At 46.9% G+C, this 24864-nt stretch overlaps 1 protein-coding gene and 1 long non-coding RNA gene across 2 annotated transcripts; one reads left to right on the forward strand and one right to left on the reverse strand.

Moving 5' to 3' along the window:
• Nucleotides 1–489: 489 nt before the first annotated feature.
• slc7a8a (solute carrier family 7 member 8a) lies at nucleotides 490–17478 on the reverse strand. Its single transcript, XM_035613361.2, has 11 exons — nucleotides 16449–17478; nucleotides 10959–11163; nucleotides 8479–8630; nucleotides 5675–5800; nucleotides 4694–4847; nucleotides 4048–4171; nucleotides 3702–3805; nucleotides 3429–3525; nucleotides 3159–3308; nucleotides 2824–3001; nucleotides 490–2619 (listed from the first exon to the last, which is right to left on the reverse strand). Exons 1-11 carry the CDS (start codon nucleotides 16585–16587, stop codon nucleotides 2462–2464), a joined length of 1587 nt encoding a protein of 528 aa, XP_035469254.1. The 5' UTR covers nucleotides 16588–17478; the 3' UTR covers nucleotides 490–2461.
• On the forward strand, nucleotides 11203–23166 carry LOC124850877. Its single transcript, XR_007031958.1, has 3 exons — nucleotides 11203–11253; nucleotides 15025–15147; nucleotides 20466–23166. It is a non-coding gene; the product is annotated as an uncharacterized LOC124850877 (long non-coding RNA).
• The last annotated feature ends 1698 nt before the right edge of the window (nucleotides 23167–24864 follow it).

Genomic DNA, 24864 nt, shown 5'->3' on the forward strand with positions numbered 1-24864 from the left:
TTTCAGTAAAGTAAGTAGACGGCCTGAGGCAACTTAAATCAGAGACCAGCGCGTACGCACAATGATTAAGAAACATTCTCATCAGCCGTTGGATTGTCGAAACTGAATATTCCCTCTACTTTGTTTTGGTCTAAAGTTGCAGCTCTTGAGGGAACCACGAGCAGCGAGAAAGGCCGACACGTGAGTCAAAGACATCGGCAGTGTTTGAACCTTCCGCGCTGGAGCGATGTCGTGCAGGATTTGACCACGGGACACAAAGTCGCAGCATTTGATTTCTGAGGTGGAAACATTTTCAGGCCTCATTTATGCACAAGGGTAAGGGTCTTTCTCAGAATTGTGACATTTGGCAAAACACATGTTTTTATGTTTATGCTCTTTGTCATTGAAAGGACTGAAAGTAATAAGAATTTAATCACATTTCAAATGACGAAGGTAAAGACAGGGAGCATTAAAAAAAATATAAAAATGAGGCCCTGAATTACAAATTCAAACATTAGTCAGTGGTTTTTTTATTTACTCAGACAAAAAGACAGTCACGTCATGAAAACCTGTGCATTCTGATGCACAAACAACCGTACAGGCACAAAACACAATCATTGTACTTGCAAAGACATCCAAGACACCCTGTTCCCCTTAGAATTGAATTAGAGCAACCTTTACAGTACTGGCCCAACTTTAATAGTAGTTTTACAATTTTAATTAGTCAACGCGTGTCATCGTTATTTCAATTTTTTGGGGGGGGGGGATTAGATGACAGATCGAGCACCCAATACAAACATTTACCACGAACAGACTGGAGTTCAAAGAAGCAACGAGTCAGATCTGTCGAGTGTAGGCAGTGTAGGAGAAGGCAGTGGGGATGCCCTGAGACACTAACGGTTTTTAGAAAGACTGCACACCATTCAGGATATAATGTGTGTTTATGTACGGAGTGTGGTTACAAAAGTATACAGCATAAGTATAGATACATAACCGCAACCAGACGACACAGAATGGGTTTCATTCAGGGGGGAGCGCGTTCAGTTTTTGCTGGTGCCTGACTGTGCTGACTATTGCACGACAAAATAACTTCTAGTGAATTGTATGTATCGAGAAATATTTTCTTTAATGTAAAGCTTTTTTTTCTTCTTCTTCTTCTTCTTCTTCTTCTTCTTCTTCTTCTTCCCAAGTAAAGCATACACACAAAAAAAAAGAATATCTGAACACTGCTAGATGTTGAGCTACAAAAATACTATCAGTAAAACATGAAAGACAATCAATGCCTTTAAAAAAAGTGTTTTCACGCGGGCATTCACATGTGTCGGTGTAGGGATTTAGCACAATAACAATGCAAATGGTGGTGGTGAGAAACTATTGTGATTTGCCTCCTTCCCTACTTTCTTTCTCGTCGTCTATGTCCTTGCGGGACCCTCCAGTTTTAACGGATTCATTGTCTGTGTCGTGTCCAAACAAGAACTCAAAACCCAGATCTTAAGAACTGACACTTTCCGTTGCCAAGTGTGAGGATTAACCAACTCTCTTCCCCCAGTCAAAACATGGTCATAATGGCACCAGAGTACAGAAAATATGCTAATTAAGGCAATTAACAAGAACTGTGCATCATTTACCCACAGAGTAAAAAACAGGCCCATATGAATATGATGTTGAATCGAAGGAGAAAAAAAAATACTAACAAAGCTAAAATGAACATGTTAAAACTAAAATAACAACAAAGGGCAAAAAAAAAAAAAAAAAAGATATAAACAATTGTCACAATTATAAAAATGAGAGAAACAGTTTTTGGAATCACAGTCAGCTTTGAAAAAAAAACAAACCAACAGCACTTGTTGAAATGATTTGATCTGAATCAGATTTTTTCCGCTTTGACATTTGAAATACAGCTTTGGTGTGTTGAGTGTGTGCGACAAAGCAACATTTACAATTTGGCAAAAAAAAAAAGAGAGAGAGAGAGAGAGAGATGTTTGCGTAGCCGTCACGGTACAGTAAGAGTCTTTTGATAATAAAAAAATAAATTAAAAAAAATCTCGCTCTTACAGTAGGAGTGTGCAGAGAGTGTGTGGAGGGGAAGAGGGAAGATCAGAAGCGCGGTGATGACGACGACGACGGAGAATAGTGAATGGTTTGACGCCTTTTTAAGCCTGTACTGAGAAGTTGGAAGGTGCGAACATTGCGTTATTGCACTTTTGAAAGACCCCAGGTAGAAAAGTTTTGAGGTCATGTCACTCTAAACATCTCGCACTACATTTGGCAAAAGAAATCATTGATTGACACAATTCTGAGAGCCCCCAAAAAAAAAAATTATTAAAAAAAATTATCAAAGGCAATGTGTGGCGGCACAAGTGTTGATCAGTAAATCCATGACAAACCGCGATGTACTGTGTGTGTTTGCATGTGTCTCTGTGTGTGATGTGTGCGCCCACGTGTGCGTCTGTTTTGTTTTTTGGGGGGGGGGGGGTGGCCTCTAGCAGTCCGCCGACTTGTGGTTGTCCCCGTCGTCCTTGGCCAGAGGAGACCTGGCTTCCTTCATCTCCTCTCCTTCCTCGCCGCTCCCGCTGCTGCTGCCGCCCATGGCCGGGTAAACGACCACACAGAACTTCTGGCCCAAGTATGTCATCTTGTCTGCAAGACAACAACGACGACAAAAGATTTAGGACATGGGGCAGTATTTTAGTTTTTTCTTTTAAAGTTTTGTATTAACCACATGTTGCATTAACATTTTAAAAAACTGGATCCAATATCTGCCAATAGGTATGGGAAAGGACAAAACAATTCAAATGTTTTTTTCAGACTACACAATGGCACTTTAATGGCACGCTGACTCACCGACGAAGGCGTCAAAGCACTTTGGCTTTTTGTCCCAGTAGACTCCCAGGAAGTAAACCGGGACGCCGGTGAGCATGATGGCGAGGCCGATGCCGCAAACCACGGGCTCGGAGTAAAGGGAGAAGATGAGCAGGAAGGCCCAGAAGAGGAGGTAAATGACCGGCCATATCAGGCTCACCTGGAGGAGCGGGCGACACATTTCCATAGTCAAATACAGAGTGAGAGATATGACAAACATATAGCATTCTAGTATGTAATCTTGTGTACATTTGGTCTCTTCATTCACACCTTAGGTGCAAAATACACAAAAAAAAACCCACATCACATAAACAGACCTTGATTGGCCGGTGCAAGTCGGGCTGTTTGATGCGCAGGACGATCTGCCCGGCGACAGTGACTCCATAGAAGAGGTAGTTGATGAAGCCCACGTAGTTGATGAGGGTGTACATGTCACTGGTGCACAGCATGAGCAGAGTGGACAGGCACTGGGGAAAGAAGAGGGACAGTTTGCGGTTTGACGTTGCGCGGCTTCTCCGTCCTAAGGAGTCGACTGCGTATGTCGCAAGAGGCCGAAACGGACTCCGAGGCTCGTGAATAATACTCACGGTGAAGAGCAGAGCAGGGATGGGAGTGCAGCGTTTGACATGAATCATGGCCAGCAGACTGGGGAGGTGGCCCTCTCTGGCTCCAGCAAAGAACAATCTGTGAAAGACACAGATGCAAACATATACAAATGTTAAGTTTACTGTACAACCAAACATTATGTGAAGAAAATGAAAGGCTGGTTCAGTCAGTCATGCTGTTTACATGATGCTAAACTTGAATTATCCTGTTGTCAGTACAACCCAGGGGTGGAGATCATTAATGAGCCAACAAACCTCGAAGAGGTGAAGAGGGAACCGTTGACGCCCCCGAAGGTGGAGAGAGCCACAGAAATGGGCATGATCCACGACATGACTCCCAGCAGCTTCTCACCAAACGTCTGGGATGGAAGGACGGGAGGATGAAGGTTAGAGGATGGACGAGGCGCACACACACTCATGGTCAGTTGCTGGTTTCAACACGTTTTTAACATGTCCCGTCACTATGAAGCAACTACGGAGTTGTAAAACACATTGCAGTGACCAACGGGGACCACTAGAGGGCAACGGAGTCCTTCCACTGTCGGTGTCTGTTTGAACAAAGTCACAGGACCACCCTGCGTCACAAATCACAGCGACTCACCACGGCAACGGCGTTTGAGGCGAGCAGCTCCTGGGGGCTCATGGCCGTGACATAGGCGATGTTGGCGAACACGTAAACGAAGGTCACGAGGGGAATGGAGATGAAGATGGCACGAGGCAGGTTCCTGCAGGAAGAGAAAAAGATATCACATTTAGTTGATGGAATTTGAAAAAAAAAAAGCTAAAGAGAAGGGCTGGGCAGGAGGGGGGGGGGGGGGGGGGGGGGGGGATTTGAGGCAGAAAATTAAAAGTGGTACTTTAAGGGTAGGTGTATTAATGGATACCAAGGATATTAAAAATGTAAAATTGTAAAAAAAAAAAAAAAAAGATGGATATATTACAAAAGGAAATTGAAAAATGAACCATTTCATACACAGAGACATTAGTCTATGTCAGTGGTCGGACAGCAGGAACGATAGTGAGGGTTTCTTTCAAGTTGAATACATTTCAGAGAGCTTTAACAAAACGGATCGGGGATTAAACTGGGAGGCTTAGTTGGTGTGTGACTGCTAATCACCGAAAGAGCTCCAAGCGGCTTTTAAATCAAGCTATTTTCCTGCATTCAGTATAGCGGGAAGGTTGTTTTGTCCGCACCACAACAACCCAATATTCCTTGCTATGTTACGGGGCAGAGTAAAGTGTCGTACACATAGGGGTCCACCAGCTCCTCCGTGACGTAGTTGAGGAAGTTCCACCCTCCATAGGCGAAGGAGCCTTGTAGAAAGGCTAAGGCTATCAAACCCACGTCGTACTCCTGGAAGGGCTCGAAGGCGTTGGCTGGCTCCAACCAGTAGTAGTCACCTACAGACAACGTGGAAGAAGAGGGAACATGTTTCAGGGAATAGTTTGCATTTCATAGTCTCTGAAAAAAAAAAAAACCCTGTTCCAAATGGAATGGCATCACGTCACTGAGCGGGTCTTTTCCCCGGTAATGATCACTCTGGTCTGCAAATATTGTTTTGCTGAGCCGGTAAAAAAAAAAAGAGGGACAGATTTCAACGAAAGTTTGGGCCGACTGGGAGGAAACCAGCTGAAAAGCATCATCCAATAAAACCAGCGTGCGCAAAAACCACTCCCATTTTTCGCAAATTCACTGAGACTCTGTTTGGGGTAAATGTCTAAATCATACACGATCTCTAGAAATCCTTTTTTATTATTATTTGCTCTTATATCTTTCCCTTTTCCCCTTAAATCCCTCCAAGCGGCAGCAGCAGGGAGCATGAAAAAGATGTCCACTCTGCTCTTTTAAATCTCCCGTCACATCAGCCGCCGAACTCTTCATCATCTTCAAACGCTCGCACAGAAATCCCCGTTTTGTTGTTGCAGGGGGGCCTGCTCTGTGTGGCCCCTGTGATAACTGGCCCTCGGCCATGTTTGAATTGCAAACCCCGCACAGGCATGCTGATATAAGCTATGTGAGTTCTAAGCATGAGGGGCCCCCGAGCAACTTACTGACCCCGGTGGCGTCTGCGGGGAGTCTATACTGTCCCGTGTGACTGACGATGTCCCCAGTGACCGCGAATGTGTGTGTGTGTGTGAAAAAGACACACACAGAATCAAGCAGGTGGAATGCACAGTATGGACATCTGCGCGCTCATGGATGCACAGATGGCATTTCGCCAGCTTACCCTTGCAGATCTGCACGATTCCCATGATGATGATGAGGCCGAGGGCCAGCAGCTTGCCGGCGGTGAAGATGTCCTGCACCCTGGTGGCCCATCTCACGCTCGAGCAGTTCACCCACGTCAGCAGCACTGAACGGAACAAGGACAAGAAAAAACAAAACGATGTGTAAACGTTATTTAAAGACCCCTTCAAATGCTAGGCAATTGTGCAATATTGTTCAAGGCGCAGCATTACATCACTGCAGCCATCTTATTGGTATAACAAGTCTGTTCAACTGCCGTTCAAAATTAGGCCCGTCTGACTCTGTTTGGGATTAGGCTTCATCACATTGTGTAACTCTGAGCCGGTGGGGGGGGGGGGTTTGCTTTTCACACAGCCGCCGCTGCTCCCTCCACGGGAAAACAGGAAATGAAAGACTGTACGAGGGAAAGTGAGCTTATGACATTGATTTCGATTTTTCGTCCGTATGCACACGGGCACAATAGACGGCCACTAAACTGATCTGCTTAATACACCTCAAACTTCTTAACTGCCATAGCTGTTTTTTTAGGAACCAGATTACATGGTAAAACACCTGAGGACGCGTGGGGCCGCTCAGCTGTCTGTAAGCTGAGCATACAAAATGTGCTGTGCATGCGCGTGCGTGCGCGTGCACGTGTGTAAATTTGCTGACTTAACCGTGAGCCCGCTGGAAAACATGACAAGGGTTGTGACCCCGCACTCTGCCAGTTTCAGGAGGAGACGGACGCCGGGCGGAATCCGCCTGTGCGTGTTTTTGAAACAGTACACCTCCGAACCGAACACCGAACCTTTTTTTTTTTTTTTTTTGCTCTACTTAATTAAATGGAGCGGGGATGGTCTGACCGTCGCCCCGCTCCGGTTATGGCTGGATTTGTAGGGAAATAGGAAATGCGATATCCTGCGCGCTCTTATACTATTTATATAGCAAGGGGGGCAAATTTTAAATGTCGAGGCACAGAAGCAGATAAACACATTCTGGACCCAATGAACAACAAGGACGACATCAGTGCTGAACGGAAACAGCTGACCTCTCACCCACTTTCCCCCCTGAAAAACAACTGCAAAACGCGCATCTGCCAAAAAAAAAAAAAAGAAGAAAAAAAGAAAAAGAAACGCTCAGCAACTTAAGTTGGTTTTTTTCTGGAGTTTTTTTTTTTTTGTGTGTGTTAGCAGCTGCCTGGCAACATCTGTCAAACTGTGTCAAGACAGAGGCTGCATCGCTCTGCTGGCTCGGCCCATCGAAAAATCGCTCCAGCGAAAGGCAAAGCAGAGAAGGGCCGCAACGAAACGACAAGCCGGCGGTTCCCCCCGTCAGAACTAATTGCGCTCGGCTTCCAGGCAATCGTTGAAGTAGGCCAGGGCAGGTAAACGTAGGTCAGCGTGTCTTGCTCTGCCAAACAACAACATTCAAAGCATTCGGAGCGCAGGGCTCTGCTCTCCTCGTTGCACTCTGCCGCTGAGGGCCTCCAGTCCGGCCGCTGGGACCGTATCTCCACGAACGAGACGTTGGGAAAAAGGAAACTGGCGTAAAAACAAAAGAGACGATGTACGACGACGTGCCGTGACAGTTCCCACAACGAGACAGGGGTTTTTGGAACAGGGGAGGATGTGTATTTGACAGGTCAGATCGGGGCGTTGACGGAGAACGGCCGCGTCGTGTGATCCACCACAAGGGCTGCTTCATGGTGATGCACGCGCACACGCTGGCCTTGTCTCTCTTCCTGTCTGAGGGCTGCCTGCGGTATTTCGTCAGCGGGTGCGATCTTTGCCGAAGCACTCGAATCGACCGCTGTCACGTCGCCGTCAACACATCCATCCCATTGGTTTTGACACATTTCCTCCTGCTCGACCGCCGCTCCCCCCCCCGAGCTGCCCACGCAACCGCCCCCCCCCACCTTCTTCTCGCATTTTGTCCAGCGTCGCGCAAAAAGTCAGTGTCCAACTTTTGAGCGTTCGTGCACCTTTTTGTCTTCATGGCAACAGTCTTAAACTTACAGGCGGTTTGTCCCACAATCCGAGCCTGTCTCGACAAGCACGCGCACAGAACGTTGGGGCCCCTTGTGCGGTATAGTGTTATTTCTTTAGGCTGTTCCTGCTCTTTGATTCTTTCTGCATGATCCAAACTGAACCGGCGAGGAGACTCGGCTTTCAGCCGCTTCACCATTGAAGTAAATTATAGTCTAAGTTTGTAAAATGTTTTACCATATGCGATGTTTTGTTTTCAACTGTAACCCAGTATAAATATTGCTGCTGTTGATATTAGAATTTATTATTTCATATATTTCGTCGGAAAACGTATCAGATGTGTTGTCAGTGAACATGTACTTATGATTAGTATCAACGTTTTTGGATTAATCAAGTGGCATCTTCTCCCCTGTGTCGTCTATTTCACCCTCAGGGGGATCACAGGAGCAATCTGGGGGGGGGGGGGGGGTCGCAGGAACTCCTTTAGTATTTTATCTGCTACTTTATTATGAAAAGATGGATACTTGGCCCTCTTCAAGCCTCTGTCTGGAGAGCATGTCCCTTTCAGGAAATACAGCTGAAGTGAACACTGCTGATTTGACCAAAGTGGGACGGAACAGAGAAGGAAGTTCTTGTAGTCGCATGGGTGGAAATTTTGTGACTTAAAAATAGAAAGATTGCGAAAGGAAACACTTGAACATGGCGATAACTTGATGAGTAACACCATCAGACCCTGTGCTTGCGGTGCGTTTGAACGCTGTACATGTGTTTGTGGATTATTTTACAGCCGCTTTGGCGCCGCGTCACGTCTTTGACTCACGGAGGCAGACGGCGGCCAGCAGCCGCAGGCCGCTCTCCGGCGGGAAGCAGGTGGGGAACAGGGGCTGCAGGACGTAGTTGGAGAACGTCAGCGCGATCACGGCCTGGTTGGTCGGGTAGATGACAAGCACGGCGATCCACAGCCGCAGGAACCTGGGACAAAAAGGAGGGGGCGGAGTTACAAACACGGAGCAGAGGCATGCTGGGGGAAACAGCGGGGGGGCCGTCGGGATCAAGGAGCAGCAACAGGTGAGGATAAACAGGAGGAACACATCACAGAGGTTCATGCGCCACATATACATCCTTCCTTTCCTTTACCATTCAAAGCAGCAGGTTATTTTTAAGTTGAGGGCTGCACAAATGTATACGCTATCCCCTACAATGCTCGGCCCCATCCATTGTCATGTGGCCATAAAAAGACATGTAGTGCTGAAACAGTAAGTCAATAAAAACAGTATATGACTTATTTAGAAAGCTTAATTCCCGAAGATATGCTTTCTCCAGTCTCTTTTCTGTTTGTTAGAGAAGCAAACCATTTTTTTGTTATTTTATGAGACTTTACAGGCTAAACAACCCCCCCCCTCCCACCCGACGCAGTCCGTAACAGACCAATACTGAAACTTGACTCATACTATGTAAATATATGTTCTGCAATTTCTCTACATGTGCGAGCAAATCTTTGATTTCGCCGCCAAAATGTGCGTTCTTTGACGCCGCGGAGTGAAGTGTCAGTGCCGTCAAACAGGAATTCATTCCACGGATGCGAGACGACGCGTACGGGGGGGGGGGAGGCGGGAGATGGGATACAGCCGAGCTTTAAATAACCCGGGCGGCCAGGGATCATTACACCTGACTGCAGAAGAGCCCGGCCGTGTGTTTTTTTCAAAGAAATTCTGCGAAAGCTTAGAGAGGGATCATTACACCTGACTGCGTTAACAGGATTGTGTCTCACTGGAATGTGTGTGTGTGTGTGTGTGTGTGTGTGTGTGTGTTTGGCGTAAAAATGAACATTTGAATGTTCAAATGCAGACTGAAACCTCTACGTGGTCATCGCTGGGTATTTGTCAGACTTTTGCCCCGTACGTAACTCCCCCTAATGTTAAAGGAAAAAATGCACATTGTCTTAGTTTGCATCTAAAGTTTTTTTTATATATATATATATATTGTAGCACGTGAACCAGCAAAATGCAGCGTGCGATTCCACGCGACATAAAACGCGCTGCACTTCATGGGTGTAACACAAGCCGGACACAACAAAGAGCCTCTGTACTTGAAACGCCGGCCAATCGGGTCGTCCTTGAGCGTCCAATTTTTACGAGCTGCGCTTCCCTTTTTCTACGGGCCCGCCTCCGTCCAGCTGCGACAAGGCGATGTAAGTATTTCCGCCACTGGCCGTTACTGACTTATGCGCACACATAGGGATAAAGGCAGCGGGACAACGCAAACAAACACCCCTTGTACGCGGTTTATTTATCCCAGACGGGCACAGGGAAACGGTGTGGCCCCAACACTTCAAACTCAAGCATCTGGAGCCATGAACTACAAAGTCTCAGGGGGTATAAAATTTCATTGATGTGTATTGATAGCTACTGTACAAAGGGGAGCGAAAAAACAATCATTGGCTGTTTTGTCTGGTGGAATTCCTCTCCCAAAACAGCCCGATAATATCCTTGTGATAGTTGAAAAAAACCCAACAATGGTCTAATCTGTGTTTACAGTCTGGGCAGAGGCAGAGTGTGTGAAAAGTACGCCGACAAACGATATTGTTTTGCTCGGAAATTAACCCAGTGTGGTTCCCAAGCGTTACCTTTGAGCTCACCATTTATGGGTAAACGGAAGATGGCTGCGGGTCGAAAGTCTTTTTAAAAAACGTTTTTAAACAGGTTGACAAAGACGGAATACCCCCCGGCAACATCACTATACTGTAAGTCATGTCTGTGGGCATAGAACATATGAGTCGGAGGGCCCAATATCTTTTTTTTTAACTTTTTAACTTCTGCACTACAGGCTGGAGACCCCCTGCTTTGGATCAAGATGTCTGACCCGCATCGGAAAGCTCATCCACCAGGATAAAGAGAGGAAGACATGTTGGTATGCTCAACTAAATCCTTGTCAAGGGAAATTAAATTGTGCGGAGGAGGCCCCCTTCCACTCGAGAACAGGGTTATTTATCCAATAGACAATACGTTTGACCACTCTACGTTCTACTTGAATAAATATAAAGCAGGAAATATTGAAATTAATATCTTTACTCCGAAAGTAGTTGTTGGCTGCTAAATTCAAATAAAAAAAAAATCTTGTATATATAATCTTTAACGTTAAAAAATAAGTCAAGTTTTGCATTGAAGTCGAAGCTCAAATTGTAACACAAGGGAAAAGGGAACGTGTTGAACCAAGCCTTCTGTTTCTTAAAAGAAAACATTTCAATAGATTGTTTCCAACCACAAGTAGACGACCGATCGCTGTGTCGTGTTTGCTCACCCAGCCAGCCCCCCGAAGATGTCCTTCACGTAGGAGTAGTCTCCGCCCGACTTGGGGATGGTGACGCCCAGCTCGGCGTAGCACAGCGCCCCGATGGCCGTGATGATGCCGGTGATGATCCAGACGATCAGGGCCACGCCCACGGAGCTGGCGTTCTCCATCACGCCCTTCGGGCTGACGAAGATACCCGAGCCGATGATGTTGCCTGGCGGAGGGAGGGAGGGAGGGAGGGAAGGAGGACAGGGGTCAGTGTTGGGTACAGACCGGAGAGAACAGGTCGTCTTCGCAGCTCCAGGTCAGTTTTGGTTGTCATGGGAAGTAATCTGTGATAAATTGTTTAAAAATTCTTAGCAGAAAGCTTCTGTTTTCAACTCTGTTTAAAACATACGGACCTTTATGAAGTGCAGTATCTAGGATTTAATATCTTGAAGCTTGACTCATATTAGGGAGCAAAACCAAGTAGATCTCCTCATCCGCTGAGTCAATATACGACCATTTTTTATTGATCATTTGTCCCTTGCAAGACCCCCAAACTTCCTGCGACTGCAAACTAAATTGCTGAATTAAACACCAGTAAATCTGCGTCCCCTTCAGGACATTTCAAAGGTGTGTCATGTGCCAAGAAGCAATTCCATTTTTAACGTTGCACGTTTGGAGTCCGTTTTCAGCAGGAGCGAGTGATCGTAACCACTCCGACAGACTGGACACTGGACAGGGAAACAGCTGGACAAAGACAAAACGTGAACAGGAAAAAGAATGATGCCTCTGGTAGAAAGTGATTGCAAGGGGCGAAAGGGAGAGGGAACACAGTTCGAACGCTGATGAAGCAGGCAAAGTGGGAACCTGCAATCTGCTGACTAGGCAACGAGTTATGAGGAGATGGAGAAAAAAAAGAAAGCGGGGTGAAAGAGTGCAAAGAAGGATGGGGGATTGGGGGGAGGTGTAATTCCCTGACATATTCAATGAGCGTCAGAGCGCCGGGCAGTTTACACAGGAGTTGAGAGGTGGTGGGAGGAGCCTCCCCTTGATTTGGCCGACCGTGCTCTGACTGCGCTCGAACTCGGCGGCCAGTGAGGGTTATGGATCTTGACACGCTGACTGGACGACGGGCCGAGTGGCATTCAACGGTACAAAAGTCAAAGGTATGAATGACACCGTCACATTCGTGGCGTGTGTGGATCATGTTGTAGCTGCTGCAACTTAGACGAGGTACGAGGAGAAAAGGCGACTAAATGTATATTAATGAATGAATGAATTTTACTTGTATTTTCCAGTGAGGCGCATATACAACACATAAGCAAGTGCTTCAAATGCAACAAAAATATGGTGATTAAAAAAATAACTGCAGACACCTCGGAGGTAATCACCTGTGATGAGAGATCAGTAAATTCAACAGGCCAAAGGGTCACGGGCACCACTGTGCTAAACGTCTTCCAGTTAATCAATAAGAAAATTTAAAAACAACCAAAATATACTACATCTGCTTTCCCAGCGCGGTTTAATCTTTTAGAAAAAATCTGAACATTTGCCAAACCATGTGCATGTGCTCAACTGGCGCATGAGACATGCAAATTGTTCAACTTTAACAGATCCCGCATGCACTTTTGTGCGCGAGCGAGGACAGCAGCTCACTTATGTAACTCTTGAAGTTTCCACACCTTTATGGCAGCAGTGGTGCTCGGGCCGTGACCTTTGACATCTAGAAAGAAAAGGTAGCTGCCAGTGCAACGACTCCCTCGGTGCGTCTCGCTCAAATGTGCGCGCTTGCATGGTGTGCGTCCGTGCATCATCACACGCTGGCATGTGAGACTAATGCTGACTAATGCGGAATCGCTATGTTTCCTGTTCTTGCAGTGGGTTTTTTTTTTTTACATCCTTTTGTCTCCAGGCCAAGAGGGAACATCTTTTTTTTTTTTTAAATGTGCTGTTGCTATACCACTGGCTGTCTCTTGACCTTGATCCCAGTGTTTGTTTGAACTCAAACAAGCTGAGTACAAAATCCCACCTGCCCACGTCTCTTCTTCATGATTCCGAACTTTTTTTTTTTTTTTTTTGGCGATATGCTCCATTGTTATCGGATTGTTGTCTCACAAGGGAAGAGGCTTGGTCTCAGACATGCCCTCTGAGCACATTGCTGTTCCTCTTGGACTTTGTTTGATGTCCTCTGTCAGCAAAAGCCCGAGCCTCCCTCTTCAGAGTACCGTGCAGACGCAACTTTAAGGGTACATGGGAAATTTGAGCAAAGATTAGTTAAACGAATAGCTTGGTGCAAATAATGTCAGAATATCGTGTTGTTGGTTTTTTTTTTTTAAACCAACAGTCCAAAACACACACACTATTAGTTTACTGTCACATAAGAGAAAGAAAGAAAATATTGACTGATCACAAAACAGATTGTGTCGATCGAATAATCAATCAGCTAACTCAATCAGCTAAATCATTATTATAGTTGCCTTCAGTATCCTGGGCAGGACAACGAGGCTTTCCTGGTTCACTAAAGGTTGAATACACAGTGTGCAATCGTGTGATTTCACTGTTTGAGCAATTGTTCAACAATTATTGGCGGGGGAACGTTTCCTCTCGCTGCAAATAAATGATATAATAACCAGTGAAAACACTAGAAAAACACAAAACCATAGTGCAAACGTCTGAACACAACGAGGAACCAGAAGAGAGAAAAATGAGCTGTTACTTGTCAGGGCGTCGTCATGACTCATACTGTAACTGAATGCCACCTGTCGACGATCCGCCGCTCACGACAACAGCTATATGGCCGTGAATATCAACAAGCATGTGGGTGTTTGTTCAGCATTATGATAAAACCCCGATCAGCCCTTTATAAAGCACCGTACGATTGGTTCTTTGCGCTTCATGTCAGTGTTAAATCCCCGTTCAAACATCCACCGAGTCTAGTCTCGCAGCGCCTGCACCCTCGTGCACACGCAATACGAGTCGCTGCTCCACGGAAGCCAATCATACGAGGGCAAAACCAACAATGCTAATGATGAAATCGAAGCGACTGGATGTGAAGACAGACTGGTGGCAACCTCTGGCTCTCATCTGTGTACTGAGGTTAATCAATAAAAAGCGTTTAACCTGCTAAAGCAAAGGATTTGGGCTTTTTTGCGGCGTAATTCAATTTTAAAAGAGCATATAGTCGAACTGTATAGTTAAGTGGGGTGAATGGCAGCAATTCTATTACAAAACTCAGCTCAGACTGGAGTCCAGCTCAGACAGGGCTAAGCCAGGCAAGCTAATAAAACAGAATTATCAGGGCGGGGACGTCCACGTGGCCAAGAGTTCACTTCTAATTCCAATTCCTGGCTGTGCACATTTCTGGCTGTGTGTGTGTGTGTGTGTGCGTGTGTGTGCGTGCGAGCGATAAATGCACCAACTTCACAATAGCCCATAAAACCGTTTGATGTGCTCGGCCCCTTTTCGTGGAAACCCAGCGGGGGCGTGTTCACGGCGAAAAGGATCAAGACGAGTCACCTGAGGCTCACGTCTCCCTCTCTCCCTCTCTCCCTCTCCCTCGCTCTGGCACGTGACAATGTGCCAGAGCGAGGGAGCATGAATGAATGAATGAATGAATGACTCCATGAAGGACGAACATAACCGGGGCCCAAGGAACAAGTCTGGTGACTGCGCCAAAGTGCACGGACTCTTGAACGGCCATAAAATGAATCCTGCAAGGTGGCATCATGTGTGGCTTGAACGCTGCTCTCCTGTTTTTTTCTGAACGGAGGAATGGCGAGTGATACATTTCTTGATTTGAATTAATGGTGCGGGTCGTCAAGATACACTGAAGGGGGGGGCGGAAGAAAAGCAGTGTTGGCAGCGTGCACAGGGCTCTCTATATTGAACCGGCCTTTTATAGATCTTTATAGAAACATCAATAGAAATGTGTCTGAACTGAGTTCTGTGCTACACAGAGCAGAGCAGCCTCAAGGACTCGGGGTTTACGTTACAAACTGAGAAGGAACAAGGTCTCCGCATCAACATTTCAAGGTTGTTCTTCATCTCTCACTCTCACTCTTTTTTTTTTTTTTTGTCCTCACTCTTGCAGAAAAAACCTTTCGGGAATTCCCACGTGTTCACACGCACGCTCCTCTTTCCTCCCGTTACCGTGGAAACGCGCCGACGAATGAGTCATCCCCTCCCTTCTCTTTCGTCCCCGTCAAGGTCAACGGTAAGGCCACGCACTCGTCAAGCCTGTGCCACATTTCATCTCGATCGATCCCCAGCCTGGCGGCGTTATTTTTCCGACGCGCTCGTCTGTGATGACCGCCGGCGTCTGTACAGCCCCCGCCACATGTATTCATATTACTTAACCCAGTTTTCACATAGTCAATGGAATCAGGGCAGTGTTCGGCAACAGGACAGTAACACAGTATATCATAGACTTTACAAGATGTAGTTAGATAGTTATAGCCACACACCTCTAAGTTGAACCTCTAACTGAATCTCATTAGCTGTGTCACTACAAAATCTAACTGTGCACCATCATAGTTGGCAGATAAACTCATCAAACTACAAATGGAGGAATCTCTGTCCGTCTGTCTGTCTATGACCGCTCATCCAATCGACTTCGTGATGTTCTCTCTAAACACCCACGGAAGTTCAGAGTTGACCTGAGCAATTTACAGCCTTGGAAAGACAAAAAGAAGCAAATCAAACATTATTTAAAACGTGAGGATTTATATCAAAGGGTCACTCAAGCAATTAAGTACCATTGATTTGCAGGACAACGTTGATAGGCTTGCAGGGGCACAGATTAAAGAAAGAATGGTACAAATCACCAAAACCTGTATCTACACTCAAGACTATAGGCCCAAATCGCTCTGAGTGGGCTAATCCCTCTGAGCATCCGAGTGTGGCCATCATCAGCACTGGCCGGGCGACAGAAGAGACACGATGAAAGTGTCACTGATTAACCACGGCAGCGATGAGGAGGAGCAGGCCAGGAGGGCGTGCGGCATGTTGCAAAGGCGGCCTTGACCTCACAAAATGACCATGTACAGTACAGCTTTTTTCTTTGGCTACAATCGAAACTGGCTGTGCACCCGTGCGAGTTGATCCGCTTTGGAAAAAGCGCGTGAGTCCCTTTGAGCCACCCTGGTTTTTTGTTTTGTTTAATAAGCACGTGGTTCACTTTTGGGCCCCAACTACTGCAAGTGTTGGTGCACAGTAATATCACATATCTGTGTGTGTGTGTGTGTCAACATATACTGTAACATCCTTCAACAACCACCCACATATTCAGCATAAACTTGATATACCCAATGTATTGAATGCACCCTGCTGAGGACTTCAGCACTCATCCTAAGACACACTCTTTCCACACCTTATTTGTCATTGTCCCCAATTTGTCCCCTCTCACACTCAAGCCCACTTGAGATACTTTCTGCTGTGTTGGGGGGGGGGTTAAATAAGACGAGACTGGCTGCGCCATGTGTCTCTCATACAGTAGTGGTGGTGGCTGTCACTTACCGACGATGATGCCACAGGCGCTCACGAGCCCGATTTCCTTCTTGAGCGCGACGCCTCCCCCGGACGCCGCGTCACCGTCGCCGGCGCCCTTGGCGGAGGAGCCCGCCGTGCTGCTCCGTTGTCTCGCGCCGTCCGTCATGTCGATGGAGCGCTGTGTTATGTGGGACCCGGGTTAATGCTGGACAAATAAAATCAGCACCTGCTGCTGCTGCTGCTGCTGCTGCGTCTGCGTCTGCGTCCGCCCGTGCGCTCGTCTCCGCCTTGCGCACGAAGGTCTCCCCCGTGTGCGTAAAATGGAAGGAAAAAAAAAAAAAAAGAGGCCACAGCCACGTTCTCTGGAACGTGCTTACACTCTTTTTTTTATCTGATAAGGTAAGTTGCCTGCTGATGCGCTGTCAGCAACCTGTGACAAGGGAGGTTTTATGGGGCAATAAAAAAGGAAAAAGAAGAAGAAAAAAACTGCGGTGGAAACTTTGCGCAAAATGTCACTTTACCGCCTCCACAGTGTCAAAAAAACAACAACATCAACAATGTCTGCCTGCAACAGATTCGAGTGTCTGGCGTCCCAGCTGAGAAGCGACTGTCTCTGGTGTCGCAGGTGGAGCCGCGGGTCACGGTCTAGACGCGCATCCCCGTCGAGGCGGCGCACTCCGAACGCAAGGGGACGGCTTTAGTCCCGCACTTTGCTTTTTCCGCACCGAGCAAAAACGACAGCGACAACAACAGCAACGATAAATAAAAAAATAATTTAAAAAAAAAAGACTAATTCAAGAAACAGGCTCTCACTGTTTCCTTGTTCCAGGTGTGAGCCGAGGAGACAAAGACATCCTCTTGTGTGCGCGCAACCCACCAGCTGCCCTGCAGGAGCGGACGCCACACACACACACACACACACACACGCAGACACAGACAAAAAAGAAAGAAGAAGAAGATGCAGAAGAGTCTTATGATTATTGAGTCTGCTTCAGGTCTGCCTCGTGCACACCCGACCTGCGCTCTGCTCGGACAAGCGACGTCGCTCCTGGAGTAAATATACACCTTCTCCTGTATTCGAGTACAGTGGCGCCGCCCCCTTTCTCTCTCCGCCCCACCCCGCCCACCGCCGAAGCTGGGATTTTTTGTTTTTCCTCCTTCGGCCTGCAGGACCCTCCCATGTGCACCACCCCCACCCCCTCTTACCCCCCCCCCCACCCCCCACCATCAGCTGCTCCAGTGAACTCACTCATCCTGCTGCACCCTGCACCTTCCCACATGCACAAATCGTCTGCAGCTTGAAAAAAACACAACCCAAAAAACCAAACAACACATTGGGGTTACGGCACTCGCCCTCCTTCCTGTGTCTCTCCTCCAGAGTCGCGACCACATCCTCTCACACACCGCCTCCGATGCTTCTCACTCATTCACTCATTCTCGTTATTATTGAACATGCCGGGCACGAGGCCCAGGGTCTAAATTTAGCCCCTTCCCCTTTGACGCATTTCTCTCATCACTCCGCATGCATGCTGCACGGCTGCTGCCGGTGTCCACGTTGCACACGAAACTGCCACACCGCGCCTGTCCTCGACCTCGCTTCTTCTTCTCGCGAGGAGGTTCGCGACGCACCTCTGACTGTTTTGGTTCGACCGACAGCGTTTTCCGTGGCCACGCGGAGGAAGATTTCCGCCCTCTCGGCGCGAGGACGGACGAGTCCTCCGTCTCGTGTCACGTCCTGCCCGCCCTTGGTTCGACATTGTCTGAAAGCAGGAGTGAATGTCCAATGTTTGCTCACAGCTGGTGATGCCCTTCGTGTCATTTCTGCCCGATGTGAGTGTGAATTGGCCCATCAACGCTTTCAGTAATGCCTCTCCTCGAAAAAGAGCAGTAACATGAACACATGGGCAGTTTACACACGCGTCTCGCATGCTTTGGTTTATGTATAAACACTCATCTTTGGAAAATGGGCATTCGAATGAGTAGACTGCTGCCTCATTTTTGACTCTTCCCATTTTTGCTGAACGTTGTCGTGCGCAACACGGCTCGTGAAAAGGTCAAAGAACTGAGAGTCCGCCCAACGTGTCAGCTTGCTTCTGAAATAACTGTGAGAATTCAATCTTCTCCCGACAGAGAAATCCGAAACACTGCCGGCCGGCCGGCCGGCCTGCAGAGCTGGTTGGGATCCAGTGCTTTGTTCACCTGGGGGACCCCCGGCGCTTCCCGAACACAACTGTTGACACGCGATAGCCAGTGCAGAGCGAAAAGGGCAGGACTGTCCAAAAACCGCGGCTACTAATCTTTGCGAAATTTAGCAGGCCAGTGTTGCGCCGCTGAGTGGACAAGGACAAAAAGGTCACCTGAATCGGCTCGGCCTCCTCCGACTGTGACCGAAATACTGCCCTGCTCTGACCACTGATTAGTTTGTCTGAAAGTTTGGATTCTGCGGCGTTAAATATATGTATATATATATATACATATATATATATATATATATATCCTAAATGCACCTACTCAGTGAAGCAAGCAGGGGCACACACTGCGGTTGTACTGTGCACTCGCTGCACACATGCTCGGCCATTAGGAAACAGTTTGTTGACTTTTTCGCCGGGGTCGAACGCCTATCTGGAAAATTCTTTGGGGAGGTCAGCAAATCTGATCGTGTTTTATTATATACAATATAGTACAAGACAACTTTATGAAGGGCAATTTGGTAGCGGCCTTACTAGTTTGTATTTTTTTATTCATTTGACATGTCCAGGGATGTTGGATTAGAAGGTATGAGTGGGTCTAGATCATTTTGAGATGATTTTCTAAACTCAACTAAGCTCTGATACAAAAGCGGGACAAATATGTTCCATCTTTCTGGAGAAATGCTGTAGTTTGAAACCTCTCCGGGTCGTTCAAACCAAACAATCTGGGACGAGGGGTCGCACGTAGATTTTGCTTCAAAACCTGGCAACTACTGTAATGAATCAGAGTTATAGTCAATATTCATTTGTTGTAATAGTTTGTCGTAGACCTTTGTGTAAAACCTCCATCACAAACGAATTTTATTTATTTCTTTTGGGAGTAATCCTTAATTTGCTTTGTTGCCGTAGTTTATATTCTCTTCCATGTTGAACCACAAAGGTCAGCCTGAAAACATTTTTCAGTTTCGTCCTCACTGACGATCAAAACACCTTGTTGGCGGTTCATCAACTCAACAAAATGTTAATTTATTTCTTATTTTTTTCCATTTAAATATTCATATTAAGGTACCCATGGAATCACGGTCGCCGCAAAATACATGCCACGGCATCAGCATCGGCCACTGAGGGGAAAAACTCTACTCTACTGTAATCAACAGTTTTCATTTGAACTGGATGCCGTTATCTTCTGAGCTGATGAAAGGAAATCCTCATCACGCTCTCTCAGTCAGTATCAGTAACCGTTTAAAGGGGCCGTGTGATCAAACACGAGGGGCCATTATTGTTTTGGCTGGTGTTGATGTGGAGGACGTCGCTCGTCATCTCCCCGTTCACTCACTGATTGAGTCCACGCGGCCGGCACTCGGCATTGTTTGCGTGATCAGATTTGATTAGGCGGTTTATTTTTGTAATAGCGTCATTTGCCGATTACGAGCTTTGATTAATGAATTAATGAGATTAACACGTTACAGATTGCAGCTTGGGGGTGGAAGTGGACCACGTCACGTTCGTTCTGGATGCTTGGAAAGGTTTGGATCATGGGTGAGGAAAGCGAGGGGTTTCAGAAATGCTGCGGTCATGACACCAAGTCCCCCCCAAACACTTTTGCTTTAACACCTAATTTATTCAGTGTAACATTAGTGCGTACTTTCTAATATATTTCCTAAAATTCTCTTGAGCGTCCTCTGCACTTTACACTACTGATTGTTTCATGAATGCATTTAGTAGTTGGCATACAAGTATAGTGAATTTTGAATTAAAGCCAAAGTGCTGCAGTGTTCGGCTACGCCCATTTGTCTGTATTTGGCCCACAGATATTTTTTAACTCTTTAACTTGCAAGTTCATTTGTATCTCCAGCCCCTCAGGTTTCGTTTGGGATCATTCAGGATTCAGGATTTCAGTCTGGTGAGCAGTCTGAAATATTCCACCGACTCTACACGTCATAATGTGACAGCTTGAAAGGAGTGGTCGGTGTTTGCAGGGTACACAGGTATTCCTATCTTGTGTATGTTTTGACGTGTGTGTGTGTGTGTGTGTGTGTGCGCGTGTTTGAGCAGCTTACTGGACCATTTGATTAAGGAGATAAGGCTTTAAGGCATGCACCAGGATAGACAGAGCTGATGCAAGAGCCCCTATTAATGTATGTGATGTATTAATGTAGCAGCGAGTGACCCCATTGCCTCAATCGTGTTTACGTACGGCAGCATATTGGATTTAAATCGACGCAAATGCTCTCGTTTACATCCACATCCACATCTTGAGCAGCGGAATCGTAGCCACTTTTGCTCCCGTTTGGAATATCTCGACAACACAAAACCCTGGACGAAATTTGGGCACAGGCATTCGCGGCGCGCGCACGCCGAACCCCAGCGTCTCGGGCGAATCCTCTGACCTTTTCTCCAGCGCCTCAGTGAAGTTGGCGTTTGGGTTTCCTTGCTGAATTACCGGGTGGATTTGTTCCACACATTCGGGTCGACATGAGGACGATGACTTGTCGTAACGTTTTTGCGGACGCCCCGTCTTTTCGTCCACAGCGCCGATCAAATATTGAATCTGTCCAGTCTGTCAACTGGAAGAGACATCATGAACTTTAATAAATGAGTAGTCAAATAATATTTAATAACTGTAATACTGTATGTGCTGAAATGTAGAACTAACAGATCAGTCAGCAGGCATGACGCCTGGACTGCCACAGCCCAACGCAGTGTTGTGTATCTTTGGGGAGTGCTTATGATCATCCCATTATGTTTGGTAGCATCATTACGCGGGCTGTTCACGCTGCTCACACACACCATAGAATGCACATTTTTTTCTTAAAAACCAAATGAAGGCACATGTAGTTAAGATGTGACGCTTAAGATCACCTTAACTGGAGTGATGATGTTGCAGCTAAAAAAAGATTTAATAGACGGACTCCTTTCTTCAGGTCCTCGACTCCTGCTGTCACTTTCCGCCTTTCCATCACACGGAGGCTGACGTAATCATCCGTAACACACACACACACACACACACACACACACACACACACACACACACACATACGTCCGCGCAGACTTCGAGGCAGGTGACAGATCGGGCGCAGTGAAAGGCACGGAGATTCTCCCGATAAGGCTGTCAATGAGTAACGCCGCCGTTTCAGGTTGTTTGCCGCTCAGTGGCTGGAAAATTGGAACGATAACACGCAAACACGCGGACGGTAATGGCCGCGGTGCCAGACATGCGCGCGCACGGCACATGGGTCAGGCGCAGGACCTGTGACCAAAAACACCAGAAGGAGACAATTAAAATGCATCTGAATGTATCTGGCACAAGGCCGAGCTTACTTTCACAGAGATGCAGTGAACAAGGCTCAACGTCACTTAGTGTGCCAGAGGAGTCCAATTTGGTGGTTATTTATCGCTGCTTTGGCACGTTAAGTGACGTCGAGCCTGTTCCGCGACAAAGCGTTTCAGAGCGTCCCGAAAGAATAAGGTGCCACATGGTCGTCTGCGACAGAATAAACCTTTTGGGTTTTTGAAAAAACATGAGAATAACAGGACGTAACTGAATGAATATAAGGCTTCCCCTGGCTCCCCTGCCGTCACCTCTGAGGCTCACCAACCACATGAGATCTTGTTTGTTTTCCCCTTGAAGTCTTGTACTTCAAGATGACGAGGCCGCCGGTGAAGACTCCAAGAAGGTCATTTGCTCCCCATCAAATCGCAAAATTAAACAAATGATATGTCAAAATGTTAGCTTTGAGCTTGTCGGGAGCTGGTATAGATGGATTCTGTTACCTTTGTCCACGGCCAGACTATATTTTTAATTTACCCCCGTTTTCGGTCTTCACGCTTTACTGAGCTAAGCCATATATTTAACTGGACACCCGCATCGATCCGTCTTGTGCGGCTCTTCCGTCTCAGGACCCTTGCAGCCTCATTTTGAAGCCGTGACGCTTTCATGGGCAAGAATTATGGTTCCCACCCGATGTCTAGCAGAGAGGAAAAAGCGCTGCGTGGTGTTTTCCGCCGCTCAAGATCGAAACAGCCCATCAAAATAACTCGACATAAAGTGTCTCCTGTCGCTGCCACTGTAGGTGTCACCGGTGCCTGAGACATTAACGTGATTGAACTGATTCGATGAGTTCCTTGAATGCGGAATGCAGAGGTCTTCTCTGAACTCCCCTCATCTTCAAAGCAAATACCGGATGAAAATGAATATAATGATGCTAAACTGTTGTTCCCGCAGACGCCTAATACACCTGACATTCGACGCTTTTTCTAGTCATGTGTTCATGGTCGCCGTGTGATGACGTCTGAGATTTCGGTCAGACGCGACGGAACCCAAATCGCCAGAGGGATAAAAGACGAGCGGTTACTGCCGGTCAAAAAGAAAGAGGAAAAAATTTGTTCCAATTTTGTCCCAGCGTCGGATTATTTCAGAAGATGATTGATATGGTTTTAAACTGTGAGTACAGAGCTCGGATGCGGGCCAGAGTCGTAAATGGATCATGGTTCATCTCACACAGGACTGGTTCATTTGGGTTTTATCACCGGAGGCCCCCCACCCCCCCGCCCCGCCCCCCATCTCTGCTTTTTTGTTGCCTGAATGTTTCGTATTCCACGGTACCATGTGAGTTTCTCCAATAAATATGGCAAAAATTCCAATATTGTGTTTTGATTAATCTACAAAATCTGTGTTTTCCCCTTTGAGGTTACTGTTGTTGTTTTCTTTTTCGGGGGGGGGGTGGTCACAGGTCACACGGCTGTATAAAGGTATTGATCACTTGGGTGTTTCATCAGGAAGGTGTCGCCTTGCCTTCGTTAAAGTTTGATGAAAGGGTCGGAGCAGCTAGCCCTGTGATTGTGTTCGTCAACAGCGGTGTCGTTGGCACGTCCTCTAAAGGCCGACTTTTTTTTTCTTTTCTTCCCGGTATTATGTGTTTTCCCTTTCTTTACTTCCATCCGACTCGGCCATTGTTGACTGATTACAGTTCCCTCTGGTTACAGTAAATTTGATTCTCCAGCCTTTATGAGCCCGTGTATTCTGGGGGCGTCTCGAAAAAACCGGTTGCTGGTTTGCACACAGCGGGGGGGAAAAACAATCTCCTCCTGTAATTCGATCACGCTTGAGCGGCGGCGGCGGCGGCGGCAGAACAATTGGCGCGCGAGCCCTGTGCCCTGGCATTACCTGACTTCCGACTGTAGGACAGCATCAGGGGAGGAGGAGGAGGAGGGGGAGGCGTATACCATTGTTGAAAAAAAAGGAAAAAGGCCGGGGGGCGGGGGGGGGGGGGGGGACATAGTGTAACATTTTTTTTAATGCAAGCCATGCAAACAGCTCTCTGTTTTTATGGCACAGAACCCAAAACTAAACCATTTCCAGGCCTTCCTCGTGAAACGAATGAGTAAAGAAGAGGGAAAAACAGGTTTTTCTGAACACGCTATTTGACACTTTAATGCAACAACTTTTGAGACTAAAAGATAGAGATGGATGAAAGAATAGATAGAGCGATACATTTCAATGCACATGTACTTTATTCCAATGCTTTGTTCATGCTTTCTAACATATCAGCACTATATACTACTGTACGTGTAGAGATATATATATATATATATATATTAACACCAAATATGGAGCAGAGCGATGAAGACGCCCTTGCACACATGTCACCACCCATTGATTTCCTGGAAGCCTCCACGTCGTCCAGTCCCGAGGAACAAGGCCCCGAGCACATGTTCCTCGGTGTGGAGAAGTAATGTGATGTGCTGTTTATTCATACCTGTACATCTATAAACACTTGTTGACAGAAACATAAGATGCGGTTGCCCAACACGAGGGGGGGGGGGGGGGGGAAGAAAAGATAGAGCATGGACCAGGGGTGGGAAAATGTTTGGAAAAGATATTTGTGAACGCGGCGAGAAGGGAGAGGAATGTGTACATCTACAGCTAGATTTGGAGACGTGAAGAGAACGGCAAGCGGTGGAAGAGAAAGAAGGGATTGAAGGCCTCGGCAGAGGAGGAGGAGGAGGAGGAGGAGGGTTGGAGATGGTAATCCGAGCCGCGTGTTTACCGTGTCCCCAGAAACATATGAGTGACTGGGACAATGTGTTCGAAAAGCACATGCTGGGATCGCGACCCCCCCCCCCCCCCAACACGCTGATTCACTGTAATACCTGGTTTCAGCCCGCGGACGGAATGAGTCACAAGTAAATACAGGGACATTTAAAAAAAATGAATCTAGCGGTGGAGGAGGATTTTGTAACTGTTGTTATTC

The sequence above is a fragment of the Scophthalmus maximus genome, chromosome 12 (assembly GCF_022379125.1).
Source record: "Scophthalmus maximus strain ysfricsl-2021 chromosome 12, ASM2237912v1, whole genome shotgun sequence".
NCBI classification, from domain to species: Eukaryota; Metazoa; Chordata; class Actinopteri; order Pleuronectiformes; family Scophthalmidae; genus Scophthalmus; species Scophthalmus maximus.